Here is a 23,868-nt window from a genome sequence, read left to right on the forward strand (position 1 = left end):
GGGTTTGGACGTCTATAACAGGAGATCTTCTCCTCCAACTTATATAAATCATATCTTCATGGAGATTTTGTGCACAGGAGCACTTTGTGCACAGGAGCAATGTCATGCCGGAACAGGTTTGGGTCTCCTAGTTCAAGTGAAGGGAAAATTCCAGCCGCATCCAAAGACATTTTATACACATTGTGTGCCTCCAAGTTTGTGGTAACAGTTTGGGGAAGAAACACATATGACTGGAAAAGTCTGTTGTCCCAATACTTAGGCAATTTGTTCTTTTTGCTCTTTCCAAGATCCAATCCACAATTTTTTTGTAGCATCTGATACCTGATACCAGGACTGACCACTGACTTGTGATGTGTCAAAATTGTCAAAAATGTAGAACGTAGTAGAATTTGGTGCGTCCTTTACTTCCTGAGTGCTGGAGCTGGTGTGAACCTCGCATGCACCGGTTTATAGAGGTGCAGTGTGAGAGCAGAGCGTCAGTACAAGCGTCTCCCTGTGCAGGTGTGTGTCATATTGTATCTGTGAGTGTATAAAAAAAGGGGGGGTATTTTTTGTCACATGTTCGTTACAGCACTATAAAGTTCTTTCTTTGCATAACAGGAAGCTGAGTTCAGCTATGATACAGTGCTCCCTGAGTACAGAGTGTTAAGGGCCTTGCTCAAGGGCCCCTAAAGTGGCAGCATGGCCATACTGGGGCTTTAACCCCTGACCTTTAGATTAGTAAACCAGAGCCTTCCCACTGAGCCGCAAGGAAAAACTCCCTTAGATGTTATGAGGAAGAAACCTCAAGAGGAACCAGACTCAAAAGGGGAACCCATCCTCATTTGGGTGACATCAAGAGTGTGATTATAGCCTTTAAACAATACAGAACACTGGAGAGTGAGAACTAACATGAGCACTGGAATGTAAGATTATAAGTGATGTTCTTTCTACAGTCTTATACAGTCAGTTGACGTTATGGAACCAGAAGCTACTGAGCAACTCATAAAATAGCTCAACATTTGAGATCATCACAGATCCAACACCAGCTTGTCTAAACTCCACATGTAGTGCGATCCAATTGGCACTGGTACGTCTCTAGATGGTTTGGGATGTTTGCAAGCTCGGGATCTACTTCTTTAAAGGTCCATAGTCTTCATGAGGTGGGACACGACCGGAGCTGGCACAGCCTCAGGATGCCTCAGGATGGGTAGAGATTAGACTCAAGATAAAGCTCAGTATGTTTCAGCTGGAGTTTTTTAGATTTGCTTCGAGATTCGAGTTTCTATCGCAATCTGAAGTAAATGCGTTTTGTGTCTTTATTGTATGAACATAGTTTCTATATTTATAAACATAACGTATAATCTAGTTTTATTCATATTAAGACTTTGCCTCAAATGCAAATTTGAGCTAAAACGTCTTGAGCTGTTTCAGTTTAGCTTTGCAAGTCGGATGCATATCTTTTTAGTTATTTGAGTTCAGTTTGTTTCTCATCTTTTTCGAGCATTTCGACTGATTCCTGCTTTCATACCATTGATTTGTAGAGTTTGAGCTGTAATTGAACGGCGACTTTTCGAGTTAGTTAGAGTTTTAATTCGTTTTTGAATGGATTTGACACGTGTATTTGGATGAGATGATGATCATCTCCTGATCATCTCCATTTGTGCTCTGGGTTTTAGATCTTGCAAAGCAATGAAAAGAAAACTGAGCCACAGTTTCGAATGTGAACTTTAAGTAGTGAATCCCTGAACACTAAAAAAAGTCAATTCAAAGCAATTGGTCTTTATGAGAAATATTTTTGTTTCAGTACAGACTTGGAAAATGTGCAGATACACAGGGCAACATTCAGCAAATATGGCAAAACTGTACGTCTTGTGTGTATATGTATATATATATATATGTGTGTGTGTGTGTGTGTGTTTGTTGGGAGGCCTCTCAGGCAGGTGAAGTGCTCCAGACGCTGCTCTGAGGCAGGGAGATTGGGTTTCTTGGCCTCCTCTGTCTGTCTGCCTGTCTAATATCGATCCGGGTTTTCCGGGTTATTAATAGAGCGCTGCGGGCCGGAGGTGCTCTGCAGGATCGGCTCCACCGAGACGCATCAAGCCTTTCGGCGAAGACACACACGGCACCACCGAGGGAAATTTTCCACTCAGAACTTCCAGGGCTTGCTTTACTTAAATAAAAACACGCACACACAAAGCGGTGCAAAGGTCACGGCGGTTTGCGTAATTCACTCCGCACAAAGCACTCGCCCTGACGATCGTGTTAATAGTAACTCGGACCGCGTGTCATGTGATCTAAACACACTTTTCCTGGCCAAATCCTGAATACCGTCAAGATCATTACGCTTTGTGTTTCTGCGTTCAGGCTTTTGAAAAAAAACAAACACAAAAAAAAAGACAAGAAATCTGGCAGCAGAAATGGCAGCTCTGTTTAATGCAGAATTTTTCATCATTTGTGGTGTTTCTTTGGAACAAAGTCAGGAAACTGCCATCTAACGTTAATGTGACTGCAGGGAATTTAAGGAGGGGGGGAAAAAAAAAAAAAAAAGACTGCGAGGGAAAAGAGCGAACGAGTGAAGGGAAGCAGATATTGCTCTTTCGTAACGAGCCGTCCAGATGGCTTGAGGTTAACGTTAATGTCTGCCACATTGCGCTGCATTGTAGTGGAGAGTATATCATAAAAAAAAAAGTGGAGCCAGGGATTGAAGTGGAGTCAATGAGCTAGCGATCGAGAGAGGGAGAAGGAAAATCAAATGAGAGAGAGGAAGGGAGAGAGAGAGAAAGAGAAAGGGGATCTCAGAGAGCAGATTTGGAAATGGTGAGCGGTGTGGAGGTAGTAAAGTAGAGGTCGTTTGAGGACGAGTACAACGTCACGCTTATGATTGCTTTGCTTACTTAACATCTCTCTCTCCCTCTCTTTCCCTCTCTCTCTCTCTCTCTCTCTCTTCCTCTCTCTCTCTCTCTCTCTCTCTTGCTCTCTCTTTCTCTGATACTGTATTGTTGCAGTGTGGCATCGTCCTACTTTAATACCGACTTTAATACTTTACCAAAAAACAAATTATACGTCAATAGCAAAAGATCAAATGTGACTATTGACACACATATAAACATTTGTGTGATCATTTGCATGTCGCAGGCGATTGGCTCTGAAAGGTTATGATGCGATAACACTTGCATGACACATGCCAAATTCCATTAAAAGCCTTTTAAATGCTGAAAGTGCAGCTTTCAGTGTAGCTACACTGTGACTCCAGGTGGTGCTAGTTGGATTGATGAATGGATGGACGGATGGATAGATGGATGGATGGATGGATGGATGGATGGATGGATGGATGGATGGATGGATGGATGGATGGGTCAGTGGTTAGTTAAGTGGATGGATGGATGGATGGATGGATAGATGGATGGATGGATGGATGGATAGGTCAGTGGTTGATTAAGTGGATGGATGGATGGATGGATGGATGGATGGATGGGTCAGTGGTTGGTTAAGTGGATGGATAAATGGATGGATGGATGGATGGATGGATGGATGGATGGATGGATGAATGGATGGATGGATGGATGGATGGATGAATGGATGGATGGGTCAGTGGTTAGTTAAGTGGATGGACGGATGGATAGATGGATGGATGGATGGATGGATGGATGGATCAGTGGTTGGTTAAGTGGATGGATGGATGGATGGATGGATGGATGGATGGATGGATGGATGGATGGATGGATGGATGGATAGGTCAGTGGTTGGTTAAGTGGATGGATGGATGGATGGATGGATGAATGGATGGGTCAGTGGTTGGTTAAGTGGATGGATGGATGGATAGATGGATGGATGGATGGATGGATGGATGGATGGATGGATGGATGGATACGTACGTAGGGCTGTATACTGACTATGCAGCTTTCGGTGAAGCCTTGACTTGAGGTGATGCTAGATAGCTAGATAGCTAGATAGCTAGATAGATAGATAGATGGACGGACGGACGGACGGACGGACGGACGGACGGACGGACGGACGGACTGACTGACTGACTGACTGACTGACTGACTGACTGAGAAAAATTCATGTTTTGCAGTAGAGTGAGAGAGTGATAAGAATCCCAAAGCAATCTACATTGTAGATAAAAGACACGCTGTGGATATACAGTAAATATAGAGGTACAGATACAGTGTGATGCTGTGATATTAGTACAGTGACAGTGCAGTGGATGCATTGTTAGCAGTGTAACAGCAGAAGATGAACACTGGATATCACAGGCTTGAATGAGCTAATCCTGAGATGGTTCAGTGCAGTGCTGTACAGTGTGATCACTGTTAAAAGAAACAACCTCCTGTATCACGTCTTTCTCCAGAATAAGTGTTTGGCTCAAGGAGCTCCGGTGTTTCAGCAGTAGGTCATGGAGGGGTTGCTGTTTCTTGTCCATAATGGGTGTGAGTTTACTGAGTAAACAGAATAATAATGATGATGATAATATTAATAATAATAATAATTTATAATTAATAATGATATTTTGGTGGTCTAGTGGTTAGGATTCGGCGCTCTCACCGCTGCGGCCCCCGGTCAGGGAACCGACCCCAGCCATTAGGGTTGCACAAGCCAGTGCACTCCTAGTGCTGGTCCCGGATAAATGGGGAGGGTTGCGTGAGGAAGGGCATCCAGCGTAAAAACATGTGCCAAGTCGAACATGCGGATCTCGAATACGGATGATCCGCTGTGGCGACCCCTAATGGGAGAAGCCGAAAGAAAGTTTAATAGAGCTTGTTTTTACCAGGACATGTTTTTTTTTTCAACCGGTTGCGGCTGCACTCAAATAAAACAGTACGGTGCTACACGTGTGTCATGATTATTTCCACATGTCCAGGGCTCTCTAGAAAGTATTCAGAATGACAGAATATGCTGAAAAATGAATTGAATTAGGATACAGTGTAGTGTGTGTGAGAAAAATGTAGACATGACAGTTGGCCGTGCAAACGGACAAGTGCAGATTAATAGGTAACTATATCTACAGCATGTATTGTGTATATGTAAATATATGAACACCAATAAATATAAAGGCTCTGGTGGTGAAAAAAGTGTAGAAGTGTAGACATTGTTTTTCTGCATATCTCAGCTGGGAGCTGAGATCAAAGTGCAGGGTCAGCCATGATACAGCAGCCCTCCCTGGAGCACTGAGGATTAAGGGCCTTGCTCAGGGGCCCCAAAAGTGCCACTGTGGTTATATTGTGACTCGAATCCCTGAAGGTTCTGGGAAGTGTAAAAAAATGTGCAGAAGCTGATGATTATACTACGTATAATAAAAAATGTCTTTTACACATTCGATTCAATAGACAAAAACGCGTCCTAGTTTTTTTTTTCTTTTCATTTTTAAGTACTTATAAAGTTGTGGAAAGTCACGTGGTTTAGTTTCACTTCGAAATAAATTCCATAAATAATATAATTTACAATAATGATAATAATCATAACAAAAAAACTTTCTTTTCGGCTTCTCCCGTTAGGGGTCGCCACAGCGGATCCTCCGCACGTTTGATTTGGCACATGTTTTACGCTGGATGCCCTTCCTAACGCAACCCTCCCCAATTTATCCGGGCTTGGGACCGGCACTGAGAGTGGCTGGGGATGGTTCCCTGACCGGGAATCGAACCCGGGTCGCAGCGGTGGGAGCGCTGCATCTTAACCACTAGACCACCAGGGGACCATAATAATAATCATAACAAACGAGCGATTATTATTATTGACTTTATTAATTTTTATTATTATTTTGTATTTAATTTTTATTATTTGATTAAATTATTATTGTAATTATTATTCGTGTTTTTGATTTTTATTCAAATACATTCCCGTCATCTGTTACTATAGAAAAGATCGAACTAATATATTAATTCGAAATAAAGTGCATGAAGTGCATTAATACAAACCAAAGACAAAATCTCTCAGCTTTTTTTTGAACAACTTAATAAAAAAAAAAAAAAAAGAATAAAATAAAGATTTGTCCTGAAGGCTTCCAGGCCGTTTTCACAGTGTGGACGACGGGGCATTGCAGGAGGCGGTTAATTCTCCTAAATCAGATAGGGAGCGATGCAGCGGCGTCACTACGCTGTAATCAGAGCGAGCACAGCCTCCTGGAGTTCCACCCTGCCGGTCCTGATAATCACCACACCCCGCGTGTTCGCGCACGTTTACGCCACGTACGCCGCTCTCGGAAAGCCAGAAAGCAGAGGAACTGTGGGTGGAGGAGTCGAGAGTTAACCGTCAGGTTGGAGAAACACGGCCCTCCCGGAAGGTGACGGCTTTATTTAAAAAGAAAAGAAACTCTGTGGTTTCGTGCAGAAAAACCGCTAAGCAGCCTTCGACTTGAGCTCGTGCCAGAGCCCCCAGGAGCTACATGCTGCACTAAAGTGAAAAGTACAGCCTCACTGTCACACCACCAAGAAGCAGACATCTTCTTTAAACTATTCAAATGGATGTTTCCGAGGTGTCTTCAGTTCATGTAACACCAGTTTCACCAAAACCCGAACCTGCTCGGCCTGAAAGCGGTCTTGTTTGTGTTCATTTTATCTTGATAACTCGAGTTACTCAGCCAAAAGTTTGTGGACACCTGATTAGATTGATATGTGCTCCTTTTTTGAACATCTCGTTCCACATTGGATCCTCATTTGCTAATAAGCTCCACTCTCATGGGAAGATGTTTCTTAGATGTTTTTTGTGGAGATTTGTGCACATTCAAAAAGTAAAGTCAGGTACTGGTGTAGGTGAGGTGAGGAGGCATGGGGTGCAGTCAAAGTGGAAAATTTATATTTCTGAAGTGGTTTTATAGCTCTACAGCAGGAGATCTTCATATCTTCATTTGTGCACATGGTTTGCATTGTCATGCTGGAACAGGTTTGGGTTGCCTAGTGAATGGAAAATTTCGTACATCTCCATCTGCGTCCTATACAGTTGTAGGCCTCAGATTTTGTGGTGTCAGTTTGGAGAAGGAAGAACATCTGGCTGGAAAAGTCAGGTGTCCCAATACTTTTGTCCATATAATGTGACATTGAATTGATTTGGAATTGTATTGTTGTTGCTGTTACATGCTGGTGTTCAGTAGGATTGAGGTCAGCATGAAAACATCCTGTATATAAAACATCAATACAAAACTTATCCTGAGGTTTCATAGTAAATGTTTACGATCTTAATGGGAATTTTGAGAATTCCGGAGAAACAGAAAAACAGAATTCATTAAATGGAGTAGTAGGCGCTAATATCGTCATCGGGTCTTGTTCTGTGATCACACCGATGTGCAGAGGAGTGCAGCTGGAAGGATCCACACTGCAGACGAAGACCGTGCCATAACCTTCCACATCGCCCCCTAATGGCCACACAGGTCACTACCAGTCTGTGTGGAATCTTAATGGAATATAAAGCAGAATATAAATTTTTATTTTCAATCTCTTATTATAAACCACAGTGGCCACTGTATTGAGTTTTTTACATTTATTTTGTATGTGAGTGTTTGGTGTCTAGCGGCATGGACACGCATCGGATAAAGATGTGGAAGAGGAGCTTGTGAGAGGGAGTGTCCGTTTGTTGGAAGTTGGAAGTGTTTTTGCCAGGATAGGAGTTTGTGGGCAGTGCAGGACTGCAAATCCGAGTCTTGGCCTTGAAACTTTCTCCAAAGCAAACACACTCCCGGCGGCCACCCGTGTAGGCCGAAACTATTTAACACACAGACACACACAGACACACGGGTCACGTGCCGACTCACAGCCGTCTGGTGTCCAGCAGTAACCTCGGCGTCTCCGGGAAGCATTGCGATGATCCAGGGAAACCCAGGAAGTGCACATCAAACTTTGATAAACCGATATATATGGCCAAAATTTTGTGGACACCTCACTGTATCATTTGTATTATTGATGTTCCACTAGATTTTGGAGTGTGTCTGATTTGTGTTCATTGAACCCCAAGGCCTGAGGTGTAGGTGTTCAGTGGGGTTGAGCTTGCAGGAGCAGGAGAATAATAAGGGGCAGGACGGGGTATTTTGGAGGTAGATGAAGCGATGAAACTTGCTAGATGCATTGCTCGTAAATGTTTATGCTTTCCTGAAAGCATGTGTATCGTGGCTATGGGCGATCTGCGTATGCGTAACCGTTCAGCGCCATGATTCATCCTGCCGGATTCGGTGCGTCTTCCCCTGCACGGGTCTTAACGGACACGGCGTCCAGCTCAAATTGCAGGGAAAGTGCTTTATAGCGCGTCCAAAGGCTACGCCGGGCGGCTCGGCCCCTTTTTTTTTTTTCGTATAAATATAAGTTTTAATATCCCTATGAAACGCGTCCAGGAATAACTTGAAACGAGCGCGCCGCTTGCCATCTGGTTTTTATCCTGCGGCTTGTGGAAAAAAGGAGGAAAAACAGAGGGGGGTTCGGAGATCAGCGCTCGCAGTGAGAGGGTACGAGGAGCTGGAAAGAGAGATGGAACTGAAACTTGGCCTAACTGGAGCAGAAAATACATTTTTTTTTTTTATCGTCCCTGTGGAGTTCTCTTAGTCTTTATTACGATATGTGGCTAAACGTTTGTGGACACCTGACTATAGGATTCGTGTGTGTGTGCTGTTACAATGATCTCCATTTTTCTGGGAAGATGTTCCACTAGAGCCATTTGGTAAAGTCAGCTACCGATGTAGGTGAGGTGAGGAGGCCCGGGGTGCAGTCAAAAATTCATCCAAAAAAATGATCGATAGGGTTCAGGCCACTCCGAAACATGCAAACCACATCTTCACGCTCTTCAGAGAGATCTTGCTCTTTGTGCCTACACATGAATACTGTTTGTGTGTATATGAGTGTACTTGTGTACTTGTACTTGTGTGTGCGTATGCTGTAGTCTGTGCGTGTGTGTGCGTCCGCACCTGCGTTTCTGCTCCAGCTGCTCGTGATTAGCTCCTCCCCCCTCCCTCGAATGAGTGAATGGCTTCTCCGTGTTATTAGTGTCAGAGCGAGCCGAACCAACAATGCGGCTCTGCCACAGGAAGCTGGATTCCGGCAAAAAGGTCAGTTGGGGTGATTATCTCTCTCTCCCCCACCCCCCACCCACAGTCCTCCACTCGATCACACCCACCATCATTATCATCTTCGTCATTACCCCGCTCTTTCTGAGCATAGCTGCACTCCGGTGAGCTCCGTATACAGAACCATCGCCATCCTTTCTATCCGCTTTATCCTCACAGTGTTTATGTGCGCTGGAGGACTTGTCAGCTCACGTTTCCTTCTTTTTCTTTCTTTTGTCATTACCATCGTGACTCACTGGATAAATCCTTTCCTCTGACTGGAGTTGTCCCAGCGGTTCCTTGTGTGGTCATGTGACCAGCACGCTCAGATCCGTAATAAAGCTGCGGTTTAATATAAAATCTAGATTTTTTTTACCCTAATAATCAGGTTCTTATTCCATAACATTGCGTTATCATTTAATCATAACATAATAATAATAATAATAATAATAATAATAATAATAAAAGATCCTAAAGCTTGAAACCTCAGGTACCTTTATGTAAAATCATTTTATTGGGACACCTGGCTTTCCCATATGCCATATGTGGTTCTTCTCCAAACTGTTGCCACAAACTTGGAGGCCCACACTTACATATACGATGTTGTTGTATATGGTAGCATGAAATTTTCCATTTACATAAACTAGGAGACCCAAAGCCGGATCCATGAAGATTTGCTTTATGTGGGTTGGAGTGGAAGATCTTCTGCTATAGAGCTCAAACCCTAATGAACACGTTCGGTCTGAATTTTTAATGCTGACTAAACCCCAGGCCTTCCTCACCTCACCCTACATCACACCTTCATCACCTGACTTTACCAACTGGCTTAAATCTAGTGGAACATCTTCCCAGAGGAGTGGAGCTTATTATACTGTAACATCAAATGGCACATACCAATCCACAAACTTTTGTCCTTATAGTATATGGAGAATAGCAATTTAACCAATAATGGATCACCATAATCACATGATTTCCATGAGTTGACTCTTGATTTAACGTAATCGCACATTTTTATCTGTTCTAAATGTGCCTTAAATGAATACTTTTCACGTGTTTAATATACTAATCGACACGCGCACGGACAAGTATCTATGCTTTGTGCAAATGCATGTTTATTATTAGTGAAACCAAACTCTCTAGAGCATAAAGATAAAATATTCTTGTAAATGTTTTAAAGTAATTGTGGTTTTAAATGACGTAAATCATCAGGAGACCAAACGAAACTTTTGCTACGTTTCCACACGGACGGTTTTAATTGCCGGATGTGTGCAGCATGGCTGATTTTGGTGCTCGATTTGAGACTTGACGCATCAGTAAAACAAATGTGTAGTGATTTAAAAAGAATTTTTTGCTGGAGTTTAATTTCACCTCATTTATATTCATTTCGATCTTTTTTTATAAAAATAGTGAAACAGAAACGCGCACTACATTAATGCTTTCCTGAACGCGTTCATTGAAAACGCATTCAATGAAAATTTGGTTTCATTCTTGCGATATTTCCAAAATCTATGTGCTTCATCTGGTAGTTTTATATTTATTTCTTTGCACAAAATGAACTTCATATTAAATTTTTTCCTCCATTTACCCCATCGTCGAATAGGACACCGGTTTGCTGGGGCAGATAAAACACGAAGACTGCGTCTAAAGCTCTGCCGCATCTTCCACTCTCTTTCCCCTGAGCTCAGCAACTTTTAAAAGCAGAAATATGTGCTCTCTCTCTCTCTCTCTCTCTCTCTCTCTCTCTCTCTCTCTCTCTCTCTCTCTCTCTTTACCTCTTTCTCCCTTTCTCCCTTTGTGCTAACACAGGACTTCTTCGGCCCAGAGCCCATCTATTGTTTTTCTTTCTTCTTCTCTCTGTTCTCTCTCTTTCTGTTCTTTCTCTTTCTTTACCTCTCTTTGTACAAACACAGGACTCCTTTTGCCCAGAGCCCTATTATTGTTTCTCTTTGTTCTCCCTCTCTCTCTCTCTCTCTCTCTCTCTCTCTCTCTCTCTCTCTCTCTCTCTCTCTGGATGATGTGTAGATTTCTCTCTGTGCAGAAGGCAGATGGCCCGCAGCCTTGCCGCGCAGTGGCGCTTGTTTACACACTCGTCTGCTTTGAAAGAGAAAGGGCTTGGAGCTCACTTTTAACCTCGTTCTCCGTGACTGATAGTGTTTGCACTAAATTTAACGGCGCACTGATGGTCATTAGATTGGCCATTAAAGCGTTCCCGCTACTTTCAGATCAGCGACGGCCTGCAGGCTCGAGCAATCTTTCACCCGGCCTAATGCACCCAGACGCCTCTCTCTCTCTCTTTCTCTCTCTCTCTCTCTCTCTCTCTCTCTCTCTCTCTCTCTCTATCTTTTACTCTGTCTGTGTCTCCTTCTCGCTGTATTCTCTTTCAGTCTTTTACTCTCTCTGCCTTTTCCCTCCTTCATCGTCTCCTTCTCTTTCCCCTCGTTCGGGGGAGGATCAATAACTCCAGTGCAGACGGCTCTCCCCTCAGGGAGGCAGAAACCAAAAGAAGGAGAGATAGAAAAAGAGCAAGAGAGGGAGGGAAAGATTCAGAGACTAAAAAGAAGCAGAAACCTACTGAGAAAGTGAGTTTTTTTTTCTTCCAAAAAGTGAGTTTAGGAAGTTCGGGGAAGCCGTACAGGGGGAAATAATGTAATTATAGATGGAAGATTGATTAGGATTCTAAAGAGAGGCACAAAAAAACCCAGAGAGAAACGAGATTCTGCTGAATCTACAGTCAAAATAAAGCAGAGTCAGTCAGCGCAAAAACCATAAAGCAAATTAAAGCACAGTGTTATAGAACGTCGCTTGTTTTTTCTTGCAAATGATTGGTAAGAAGGTGTTGAGTTTTCTGCACAAGTATTTCTGACAGTGGTGCAGCGATGCATTTACAAAGCACAAAGTTGTGTAAAGAGACTCGTTCCCACTTTTCTGGGAAGATGTTCCACTAGATTTTGTGGAGATTTCTGCTCATTCAGCTAGTTATTATAGTCACCTACTGATGTGTGGGTGAGGTGTGGAGGCCTGGAGCGCAGTCAGTGTGAAAAATTCATCCCAAAGCGGATGTACTCTTACCCATGTAAAGCATATCTTCATGGAGCTGGCTTTGTGCACAGGAGCATTATTACAAGTGCACATTACAAGTGAAGGGAAAATAAAATGTAATCCCACTAAGACTATACGAGATATATTTTATATATATTTATATAAATAGGCATATAATCAACTCGCATAGCTGTAATTATCATCCTTGTTATCTCGGTGTGTGTCCCTGCTATTTGTGTTCAAGCAAACCATCTTGTGAGGACATCCTCCCCTTTTCATTAACGCAATTTAAACAAGCATGTGGTTTGGGACGCTTCCAGTCTCAGCTTCTTTCTTCTCACATGGCCACATTTTCATGAGCTCAATAGCCGTTGGAGACACCGTTTAGTGTCTTCACATGTTTCTGTTTAGGACCATTCTTATATCATGCTTGCTCACAGACTATCGATGGACAATTCATCGTAGAGCCATGAAGCAAGGTGTAGACTTTTTGATAAGGGCTTGGATATAGGATGTGTCTAAAATCTCACTCATTCATTAATTGCTATATAGTGAATGGCAGTTGTGTTCACTATCAGTAAGAAGGGAATGAAAATTAGAGAGGGAATTCGGACAAAGATGTAAATATCGTACGTCAGAGAGGAAAAACAGCCGTGGACGATTTGGTCAACGGGTATCGAAAAACAGTAGGTGATTTCTGTCATGTTTGTTCACTATTATGTCTATAATATAAATACATTATATATGAAAAAAATTATAAATATAATTGTATCTACAATATATATATTTCTATATATATTTTTATTATTATTATTATTACTAGAAAAAAAATCTAATTTATTTTATTAAAAGATTCACCATTGTTCATAATATAAAATACATTAAATAGAAAAACTGTATATAATACAATTATATATAACATTTTATATGAAATTTACCACACAAAAAAATAGTGTGTATATATTTTAAGTCAAATTTATTTTATTGATTCGATAACATAAAATAATAAGTATATGAACCTACATTACGTACAGAACGCAGGGGTTCCTGTCAGGGTTCCTGTCAGGGTCCTCAGGCAGACTCCATCACTAAGTGGCATCACAACTACTCAGACTTGGTAATTGCTTATTTGTCATCTTGGTGAAAGTTTGTTTTCTGAGGAGCAGATTTTCTTTGGCTCTGTGTCGTGTTGTAGTATGGGGACAAAACACGCTGGTGAGGTTATATTGGATGTGCACTTAAAATCAGAGTGCATTGTGGGTACAACCAGGTCTCTTCCTCTGATTACTGTATAGAAAAAGAAATCCATTCATTCATTCTTTAGTCAAATTTATTACAGAACATTAAAATCTTTATCAATCCACAGCTCTCTACATACAGAAATAGCTCTGGCGGCTCTAGATGTTGTTTGTCCCATGTTCTTTGTGGTAAGGTGTCCTTCTGGTGACTCCTTCATGCAGATCCCGCATGTGCGAGCAGTGCTGCAGAGCAGAACGGTGCACCACCACGCCTGTGTCAGCTAATCCGGGCTTATCTAGGATGAGAAGTGCGCCGTGCTCCTGCAGGACTGCTGTAAAGCGAGGCTTTGAGTAACGCTGTCAGTGAGGAGGGACAGACATCTCATAATTCATAGCGCTGAGAAGCGCAGTGCTGTCAGCTCTAAATCACGTTTGGATCGAACGCTCAATTTTGAGTTCAGGCTCTAGCAGAACTAATCACAAGTGCGCTAGTGTCGAGGAGAGACCGGCTAGTCAAGACTCCTGTGTGTGTATTTATATCTTTGTGGTAAACAAATGTGTCTGAACCAAATGTGGGTTTTTTTTGTCATTTTTATTCATAGCAGTTAATTACACAGACTTTGGCACGGTTTGAGGTACGTGCTACACCAGTTGCTGTTTTCTTCCCTTACTTGCTATTAGCGTTAGCATTGTAGCTTGAGTGCACAAGTACAAATTTAAGTCATTGGCTTAAAATGTACTCGATATTATTTTTTAACGGGTAATACATCGAAATTTTTCCGTTCTTGTTTTTTTTCTTTCATTTTCTTTGCCTGACATGATCCCATTCGACTTTTTTCTTTTTTTTTTTTATCTCTTAAACTTGCTCTTATGTAAGGATCTGATTTCTATTTGTATCGGATTGGGAGTTCTGTATAGTAACAGGCATCATATTGTGAACATCCTGCCAACTTTTCGCTCTCGTGTAGCCTACCATGACATTTTACAGATACAGAAACAGATTAAGGGCATAAAGTAGCCTTGGAACGGTAAGAAACCCCGGCCTGCGGTCGGACTTGTGTTTTTACCATCGCGTTGCGCGACCTTAAACGAGCTCTGTATGAAATTCCATTTGCGTAGCGTAAACGGAGCTGGTAATTGGTTCAGTGTTGCGCTAGGGAGGCCGGGATGCTAAGGGGGGGGGGGGCATTGGGGAAATATGGAACTGGCGAACTGAGTGGGTTGGATACTAGGGGTGCTGTGAAGCTGAGGAGCTGATGAGCTGGGATACAGTGGAGATGAGGAGCTTGAGAGCTGAATCTCTAGGGAGCTATGGATCTGAGGATTTAATAGGTCAGGATACTGAGGGGCTGTGGAGCTGAAGGGCTAGGATACTAGGGAGCTGTTGAGCTTGGGACCTAAAGGGCGAAGATAATGTGGTGCTGGAGAGCTGAGGGGTCAGGATACTGGGTTGACTGGTACACAGTTAAGCCAGTATACTGTGGGATGAGAAGCTGAAGTGCCAGGATACTGGGAAGCTGTTGAGATTGGGAGCTGAATGGCCAGGATCCTGGTGGCCTGTGGAGCTGGGCACAGCCTCCCTGGAGCCCCCTGCTGGCGCGATCTAGAATTTGCTTTTAAAATCAGCAGCATCAAGATACATCCGGTGTTGTAAATGACGTCTTGCTGGAAGACATGCAATGCCAGTCGTCATGGCCATGCGGCGGAATCGTAGCTGACTCGGTCTCTTGGAGTCGAGGCGTGTTTCACGTCAGGCTCACCACAGAAATAAACACAACTGACACATGTTGTACCGGCGCCAGCTGAACTCATGGTGCATATTATGTGTCTTATTATGCATTCATGTGCTTGTGTGTGAGTGGCATTGTAATGGTTTACTTTTTTTTTTTTTTCGGTCCCAGAGAAATACAGAGAGAGAAAAATCTCTCTCATCCCACCCTGTTTATGTAATATCTTCTCGACTTGTTGTTTAGCTGTTACTCATTTCTGAAGCTGAGCTAAGCTCAAGGAATTTCTTTCTCATTAGGTCATTTCCACAGCTCAAACTTTCTCTTTCTCTCAAACACACACACAGTTTTATACTGTTTATATTTCCCTCACACACACACACACACACACACACACACACACACACACACACACACACACACACACACACACACACACTTTCAGAATCCAGATATATATCCGTTGCCAGTTTTTTCTCTCTTTTGGTCTCTCTTTATCCGCATGCTGCAGTCGTACGTTGTGTTTTTGCTTAGATGGCAAGGCGAAAAGGACCTAAAATGGCTGCCAAAAGCAAGCGAACTCCTCTGCACATGAAATGTCTGCCAAAAAAACAAACAAAAAAAAACAAGCTAACGGCCTGAGTTGATAAACGACTCCTGACTAGGAAAAGAAAAGAAAAAAACTTAAAAAAGAAGCATCAACAACGTGGACGTTATCCTCAGAAGACTTTTTTTTTAACAAAAAACGCAAAAGAAAGCACGAGAGTCTTGTCCCGAACGCTTCCTCGTCCACGTCCCGATCGAAAAGACGAGTGTCGAGTTGTCGTAGAAAGCTTGTCGTACTCGCTCGATGTTCCCCACACGTTCGTTACTAAAAAAGGGTCGCAATAAAAAACGTTTTCCTCCCCAAGGAAGAAACCCGAGCGATGCGGGAATCATTTTACGAAATGGCCGCCGTGTGCTGCTGAGAGAAAATGGACGCCGGCAAGTCGCTCGAGCGTGTTTCATTACATCATACTTTCCATTCTGGCTTTTCTATTTTTCTGTTCGAGTGTCACGGCGCCAATAAACCAAATATAAAAAAAAGCCACAAGGTTTTCAGTTTCCGAGAAATTTCTTTACGCATTTCATGCTTTCTTTTTTTTTTTTGAGAAGTTTCTTTTTTCCTCTCCGTCCCTCGGACTGTTCAGAGCCGGGATGAGTGGCGATGAGTGTGTGCCCTTCGTGCGCCCTTGTTTTATTATTATTTCTCTTTTCAGTGAGCCGTGCCAGGGGTTTAGCGTGAGGGCAGCTTGCCTACTAACTGCTGCAGCTCTTGGCAGAAGTGCTTTTGGAGTTTTTAAGATAGCTGACCGAGATACACACACACACACACACACACACACACACACACACATACACACATATAGTTGGAGTGAGGCCTTTTTGGAATAGGTAGAGCGGCGCATCTCAAACACAAAACTGAAATGATGGAAAAGTGTGTAGGTGTGTGTGAGTGTGTCAGTGGGTGTGTGTGTGTCTTTGCTTGCTAGTGTGTTTGTGAGTGTGTTTAAGTGTGTGAGTGAGAGTATTTATGTGTGTTTGTGTGTATAAGATTGCCTGTGTGTGTGTGTGTGTGTGTGTGTGTGTGTGTGTGTGTGTGTGTGTGTGTGTGTGTTTCATTATTTGAACTGATCAGCAATACAAAAATTCTAACCCTTTGTATTCAAGTGTTCTTTTTTGCACAGATATGGTCAGCTATGAAATTATTGGCACCCCTGACAAATAAGTTTGACGGATTAATTAGAATAATTAGAGGTCGACCGATTAATAATCAGTTTCGCCAGGTTAACAGTTGATTGCTGGAACTATCGGCTATCCGCATAAATCCACACTGATAGTTTTTCCGGCTTCCGGTCCGCCGTCATTACGAGAGCAGCCTCTAGAGGCGAATCACTGACGCCAAGCGCTATTTGTTTTTACAAGTGAGACTGCGCGCTGCACGGGGAGCGGTATATAATATTTATTATTTATCATTTATTCATTATATAATTCTATTTATTAATTGATATATTCATATTTATTTTATTTAGCACATTTTCATGATTCAGTACTGCTTTTTTTGTTTGTTTGTTTTTTTATCCATTTTAAAAACTAGCGGTCGAATAATCGGTTATTGGAAAGTACGATCCAAACAAGCTTTCGCTATTGGTAGACCCCTAATCCTAATCTCACAGGGATATCATCACAGCGTGTGCTTTACTCCTGAGTTATAATAAATTACTTCACTTTATAAATTAATTTGAGACTTATTCTTACATTTGAGACAGGAAAGTGGTAGCTTGATATAAAAGGTATTTTTATTAGTTATAAGTTAAAATAATAATGTAGAACATCCTCAGAATAATTCATTCCTTTCTTGCTCATGTAATAGCAGCGAGAAATGGGTGTTTAGTCAGTTTAATTGTTTCTCTCTTGAAGTTAATAAGTCATAAGTTATTTGTGGTGGTAGCTTAGTGGTTAAGGCATTTTCTCTGAAGATCATGAGTTCAAATCCTAGCCTCACCAAGCTGCCACTCCTTGGCCCATGAGCAAGGCCCTTAAGACCATAACTTGTCAGTTGTTTGAATGGAATAAATGTCATTTTGGATAAGAGTGCAAAAATATCTTAAATGTAATGTTACATTCCAGATAAAATCGCCACACATCTACTCTAGTCTGTATAATAGCTATTACTGTAGACCAGACTGTAGACCCCGAAGCCCTGGTCATGTCCCAGTACAGGGCTCTGGAAGAGTTGTTACTGGGTTTCAAGAACATTCTCCAGATATTGTCTGTAGATATGACACTATATTATCCTTCAAGAGCAGCTACCGCTAACAGCCACAGCTAATAATTAATGAGTAAAACAAACATCCCTCGAAAGGTTCTTTAGTGGAAAAGGTTAAGAAAAAATAAGCGATGGCGAGAACAGAGAAAGAGAGAGAGAGAGAGAGAGAGAGAGAGAGAGAGAGAGAGAGAGAGAGAGAGAGAGAGAGAGAGAGAGAGAGAGAGACAGCTCCTGGTGAGAAAAAAAAAGAAAGCAGTCTGTATCTGTTTAAACAGGTTTTTTAATGAAAGTCGCATAGAATAAAATAGAGATTAACATGGCAGAGGTAGAGCTGTTTTTATTCGATCGTTTTTCTTTTTTTGTTGTTCTTCAAAGAGGTATATGTGAAAGGGTCATGCGTAAACGGTCAAACAGCATTTAGGTAAATTGACGATTTGCTGTCTGTCTGAATCAAAGAAATGAAAGCGAACTATCTGTACCATATTAAATTGTAAAAAAAAAAAATAACATCGGCCAAAGTTATGGAGATGTACGTCTAATATAATATATTAGGGCTGTCAAAATGAAGGCGTTAAACCGAATTAATTTTAACTGGATTTAGAAGCTCCATACAGAAAAGAACCCAAGCTCAGGAACCAAATGAACGACATCATCTTGCCACCTTAAAAAGGTGGAGGTGGAAGCTCGGTGGTTAAGATGACGGACTTCTGATCAGAAAGTCGTGAGTTTAGATTCACGCTGAGACAGCGTTTTTTGGGTTTTTTTTTTTTTTAGAAGCTTCTTGAAAACGCTCTCTAAAGTGGATAAAAGTGGAAGCAGTGGAAAACGGAGACATTTGAAAAACAATGAAGCAGGCGTTTTCAAACAGCCGGAAAGTAAATAAACGGCAGGCAAAGACGTCTCACGTTTTGCACGTGCAGTAGAGAGGCGCGAGCGTTTTAAGACGTGTGGGTGAGCCAAGTGTGACGTTTTTAGACGAAGTAGTGTAGACCTAGCCTAAATCTCAGCACCATGAAGCTTGGCTCCTTAACCCTCATCTGCTCAGTTGTATAAACAAGATTATTGTGAGTTGCTCTGGATAAGCGTGTCTGCCAAATGCCATAAATGTAAATGACGAACAGAAGTCGGAAAAAAATCCAATCTTTCCCGCACACATCCGATCCGGTCGTCTTCTTTTATTTTTTATTCGTTTTCAGCACCAAGTTTCTGATTACGTAGACAGAAGGCATAATGGAAACCATTCCGGACCATTATACAGTGGAATACAATTAGAGCAATGACCCCCACGTTCCCCCCGTAGCCCAAAAGAAGCCATAGATCCTATCAGTTCTGTTAAGTGTGTGTGTGTGTGTGTGTGTGTCACATCGCGGTCGGCCTCAGACCTGCAGGTCAGCGAGAGCGTGTGAGCGTTAATGATGCGGCACGTTCTCTGGGCGCCAAACTCAAACATGTGCAGCAGGCCAGGCTCGGCTCGGCTCGGCTTTGATCTGCCGGTGGAGAGCGGCCTATCAGATATGCTGCACTTATATTTATTTATCTGACTCCGGGGATTTTTTTTTTTTCATTTTTCTCTGAACCTCTGCCAGAGACCTTGTGGTAAACTTTCCTTTACCCCCACTTCATTCGGTAAACTCCTTTCGGCTCTGGAGCTGCTCGGCGTGTTTATCAAGGTTTTTTTTTTTTTATCTCCGTGTGCCGCGAAAACCCGGGTTCATGCAAATATAAAAGGGTTTTATGGCCGGATTAGGACTTTTGTCCTTTCTTTATGCCGACACAATCCGGTCCCTTTGCCAATGTAGAGAGACAGATAGAGAAAAAAAAAGAGAAAAATATTTTTGTTTACAATGTTTGCCAAACGAAAGAAAAAACAAAGGGGGTTTGCTGTGTGGTTCGGTGGCATGCGTCTCATTTCTCGAGTTTATGAACCATATGAGTAAGCCATGCTCCGTGGAGCTGGAGTCCACAGCGATATCCTTGCGTATCATGCTTTGGTTTATTGAGAACATATTCAACATCTGCATTCCGGTTTCCTCAAATCCAATTCCCATTCGCTTTTACTTTTAGGATCGCATGCTGTTCGTGAGTCGTGATTTTAGGCAAACCAACGTTAGAACATTGTCCTGGCAAAACATCATAATTCTTTTAGCTGTCAATTATTTAAACACCATTTAGTGTGTCCAGGTTCTGATCCAAGACGTCCATGGTGTCCCGATGTCAAATATGGTCAGTGGAAGGATCAGGTCTCATTATAGTCTATGCATGTCTGGAACGAGTCTTTGAATCGAATCGGATGGAATCAAATTGCACTGAATCGAATTGAATGTGGGTCAGTGTGGTCCAACATGAATTGTCCATTTTAACCTGTGTGTGTATGTGTGTGTGTGTGTGTGTGTGTGTGTGTGTGTGTGTGTGTGTGTTTGTGTGTTAAAACATAACATAAAAACATAAAATACTGAAAAAACCCACACGGCATAGAACGCATAATACATTACATTCACAAATTAAATTAAAAGAAGAAAACACTAAATAAAGTTCTCTCTCTCTTTTTCTGTCTCTTTATCTCCCTGTTTCTCTCTCGATATTTCTCTTTCTCCCCTTCTCTTATGTCTCTCTTTATCTCTTTATTTCTCTCTCCCTCTCTCTCTCTCTCTCTGTTTCTTTCTCTCCATCTCTCTTTTTCTGTCTCTCTCTCTCTTTCTCTCTCTGTCTCTCTCTCAGAGGCGGCGGAGCAGGGCAGTAGTCCTCGCACCGGTATCGGCTCTGACCAAGAAGACAGTCGAGCCGCCACAATGGGTAAGATTACACACATTTTCTCACTCTTTTTTACACACACACACACACACACACACACACACACACACACACACACACACACACACGCACACACACAAACACACACACACACACGCACACGTTTGTGTTTTTGCCATTTTAAGGCTCGTGTCTGGGTTTGATTGAAGCTGGAAATAAATTGCAGATTTCGATGAATTATGTAACAATAAGCCTGAGATTGATTTGACACCATGTGACTGAGTACTGGCCAAGTGTGTGTGTGTGTGTGTGTGTGTGTGTGTGTGTGTGTGTGTCCCAATGTGAGTGTTCTAAACTGTGTGTCCTAAAGTGTGTGTCCTGAATTCAGTGTCCTAACATGTGTCCTAAAGTGTGTGTTCTAAAGTGTGTTTTCTAAACAATAAGAAGTACTTTTTCTTTATTAAAGATCAATACTAAATATACAAGAGAAAATAAAACGTAAAAAATTAAAAATTAAAAAAATGTCCTTCTTAGAAAAATGTACATTTTTATTGTTAAAATTGCGCACAAGAATATCTGTGAAAACGAAACCCATTTAGCGCATTTAATTGCCGTATTACATCAAAATGCGAATACAAATATATCAATTAAAATAATCATAAATCAAAATATTAAAAACAATTTCAAATGAATAAAAAAAAAAGGTGTATGGTGTTTTCTTTATGTTTGGTTCTAAAAATTTAAAAACTTTGTCGTTTTCTTTGGCCTTAATCTTCTCCTCGCCCTTCGCTGTTTTCTCACCGTTCCTCCAATTCTGACTTTTTCCTCACAATTCTGACATTTTTTATGTGGTACGTCAGTAATAATGGTCCGTGGGGAAACACAGTGCTCCGTGTGTAGTTAAGTGGACTAAAGAGCCCTATTCTAAACCATGTGTCCTAAACTAGGTGTCATAATGTGCGTGTCCTCATAAATTGGGTTGCCCAAAGTGTGTGTCCTGCATTGTATGTCCATCCATGTGTGCCCTAACGTGTGTGTCCTGCACATTGTGTCTTAACATGTGTCATAATGTGTGTTTTATAATTTGTGTCCTAAAGTGTGTGTCCTAATATGTGTCTTAAAGTGCGTGTCCTAAAGCGTATGTCTTTAATTGTGTTCTAAACTGTGTGTCTTAGAGTGTGTGTCCTAATGTGTAAGTGTGTGTCCTGAAGTGAGTGTTTTGAAGTGTGTCCCAATGACGTGTGCCATAGCATGTGTCCTAATGTGTGTCCCAATATGTGTTTCCTTACGTGTGTGTGTCCTTGCGTGTGTGTTTTAAAGTGTGTGTCCTCTTGTGTGTTTGCTAACGTTCACAATCACTACAGCTCTCCTCTAACATATACAAAAGAATTCTTTTCTGAGAAGTCCAATGATACCCATGCTACAATGCTAACAGTAGCATGTTTATGTCTAATATCTAATAGCTTATTTTTTTTGTATCCAGACAAAATCTACCCAGATTATTTGAATAGTCATAGTTTGCTTCCTCTTTTGTGTTTTGACTTCATTCTTGGTCAGTGTACTCCAGTATATACATACCAGTATATACAGTATATATATATATATATACACACAGTGCACGAGTAACAAAAAATGTAATTTATTAGTACAATCTCTGTTTTGAAAATTTTTTCGCGAGTTACTCCGTCCGGTTCCAATTGAAAAGTCATGAACTATCGAGGTTGTGAGTATCAGGGTTCCAGTAGGAGACCCGAACCTGTTATAGCATGAAAATGCAAACCCTGTGCAGAAAACCAGCTCCATTAAGATCTACTTAACATGAGTTGGAGTGAAAGATCCCCTGCTATAGATCTATAAACCCTACCTTTGGGATGAAGTTTTTATGCTGACTGCACCCCAGGCCTCAACACCTCACCTACATCAGTAGCTTACTTCACTAACTGGTCGAATTTGTCACGAAATCTATTGGAACATCTCCCCAGAAGAGTGGCACATGTTAAAATAGAGACTAAATGTGGAATGGAATGTTCATAAAGATACATACGTCTCTTATAGTCTTCCTCATAACATCTAAGGGAGTTTTTCCTTGCCACAGTCGGCACGGCTGCTCATCAGGGATAAATGCACACCATTCACCTTGACTGTTGATTTCTGTAAAGCTGCTTTGAGACAATGTCTGTTGTGAAAAGCGCAATAGAAATAAACTTGACTTGACTTGACTTGACTTGACTTATAGTCAGGTGTCCACAAACCTTTGCCTAAATATTGTATGTCTATATGTATATGCCAATAGATAGATAGATAGATAGATAGATAGATAGATAGATAGATAGATAGATAGATAGATAGATAGATAGATAGATAGATAGATGGATGGATGGATGGATGGATGGATGGATGGATGGATGGATGGGTTTGGTGGGTGGATGGATGGATGGGTTTGGTGGATGGATGGATGGATGGATGGATGGATGGATGGATAGATAGATAGATAGATAGATAGATAGATAGATAGATAGATAGATAGATAGATAGATAGATAGATAGATGGATGGATGGATGGATGGATGGATGGATGGATGGATAGATAGATAGATAGATAGATAGATAGATAGATAGATAGATAGATAGATAGATAGATAGATGGATGGATGGATGGATGGATGGATGGATGGATGGATGGATGGATGGATGGGTTTGGTGGGTGGATGGATGGATGGGTTTGGTGGATGGATGGATGGATGGATGGATGGATGGATGGATGGATGGATAGATAGATAGATAGATAGATAGATAGATAGATAGATAGATAGATAGATAGATAGATAGATAGATAGATGGATAGATAGATAGATAGATAGATAGATAGATAGATAGATAGATAGATAGATAGATAGATAGATAGATAGATAGATAGATGTTTCCTCACTACATGGTATAATAATCTAGTATAATGGAATTATACAGTAGAACCTATAGTGTTTTAAATAAGTGAATAGTATTTTGATTTTATTAATAGTATATTCTAGTATATTTTATTTATTTACATTTAACTCATCTGATATTTTATCAAATGTACAGTAAAAAAAATATAGAGGACAAATATAGAAAATGCGAAACACTTGCGTCGTCGAATTGATTGTGGGAGCGTGGGCATGGGTGTGTGGATGTTTGAGAGCTGCAAAATCTGTGCAGTCTTTGCTTGTTCATGCATGGCTTCTGTGCCTCAGTGTGTGTGTGTGTGTGTGTGTGTGTGTGTGTGTGTGAACAATGCATTCATGTGTATGTGGTCAGGTGAAT

The 23,868-nt window shown here is 41.5% G+C and overlaps 1 protein-coding gene across 12 annotated transcripts in view; it reads left to right on the plus strand.

Moving 5' to 3' along the window:
• Positions 1–23,868, plus strand: part of nfic (nuclear factor I/C) — a 149,795-nt gene that overhangs the window by 76,381 nt on the left and 49,546 nt on the right. For all 12 annotated transcript variants that reach the window (XM_083554986.1, XM_083554988.1, XM_083554989.1 and 9 more), the window contains exon 3: positions 20,536–20,610. In XM_083554986.1, coding sequence (XP_083411112.1) covers positions 20,536–20,610 — 75 coding nt within the window. The remainder of the gene's footprint in view (positions 1–20,535; positions 20,611–23,868) is intronic.

The sequence above is a fragment of the Silurus aristotelis genome, assembly GCF_946808225.1.
Source record: "Silurus aristotelis genome assembly, chromosome: 11".
NCBI lineage: Eukaryota > Metazoa > Chordata > Actinopteri > Siluriformes > Siluridae > Silurus > Silurus aristotelis.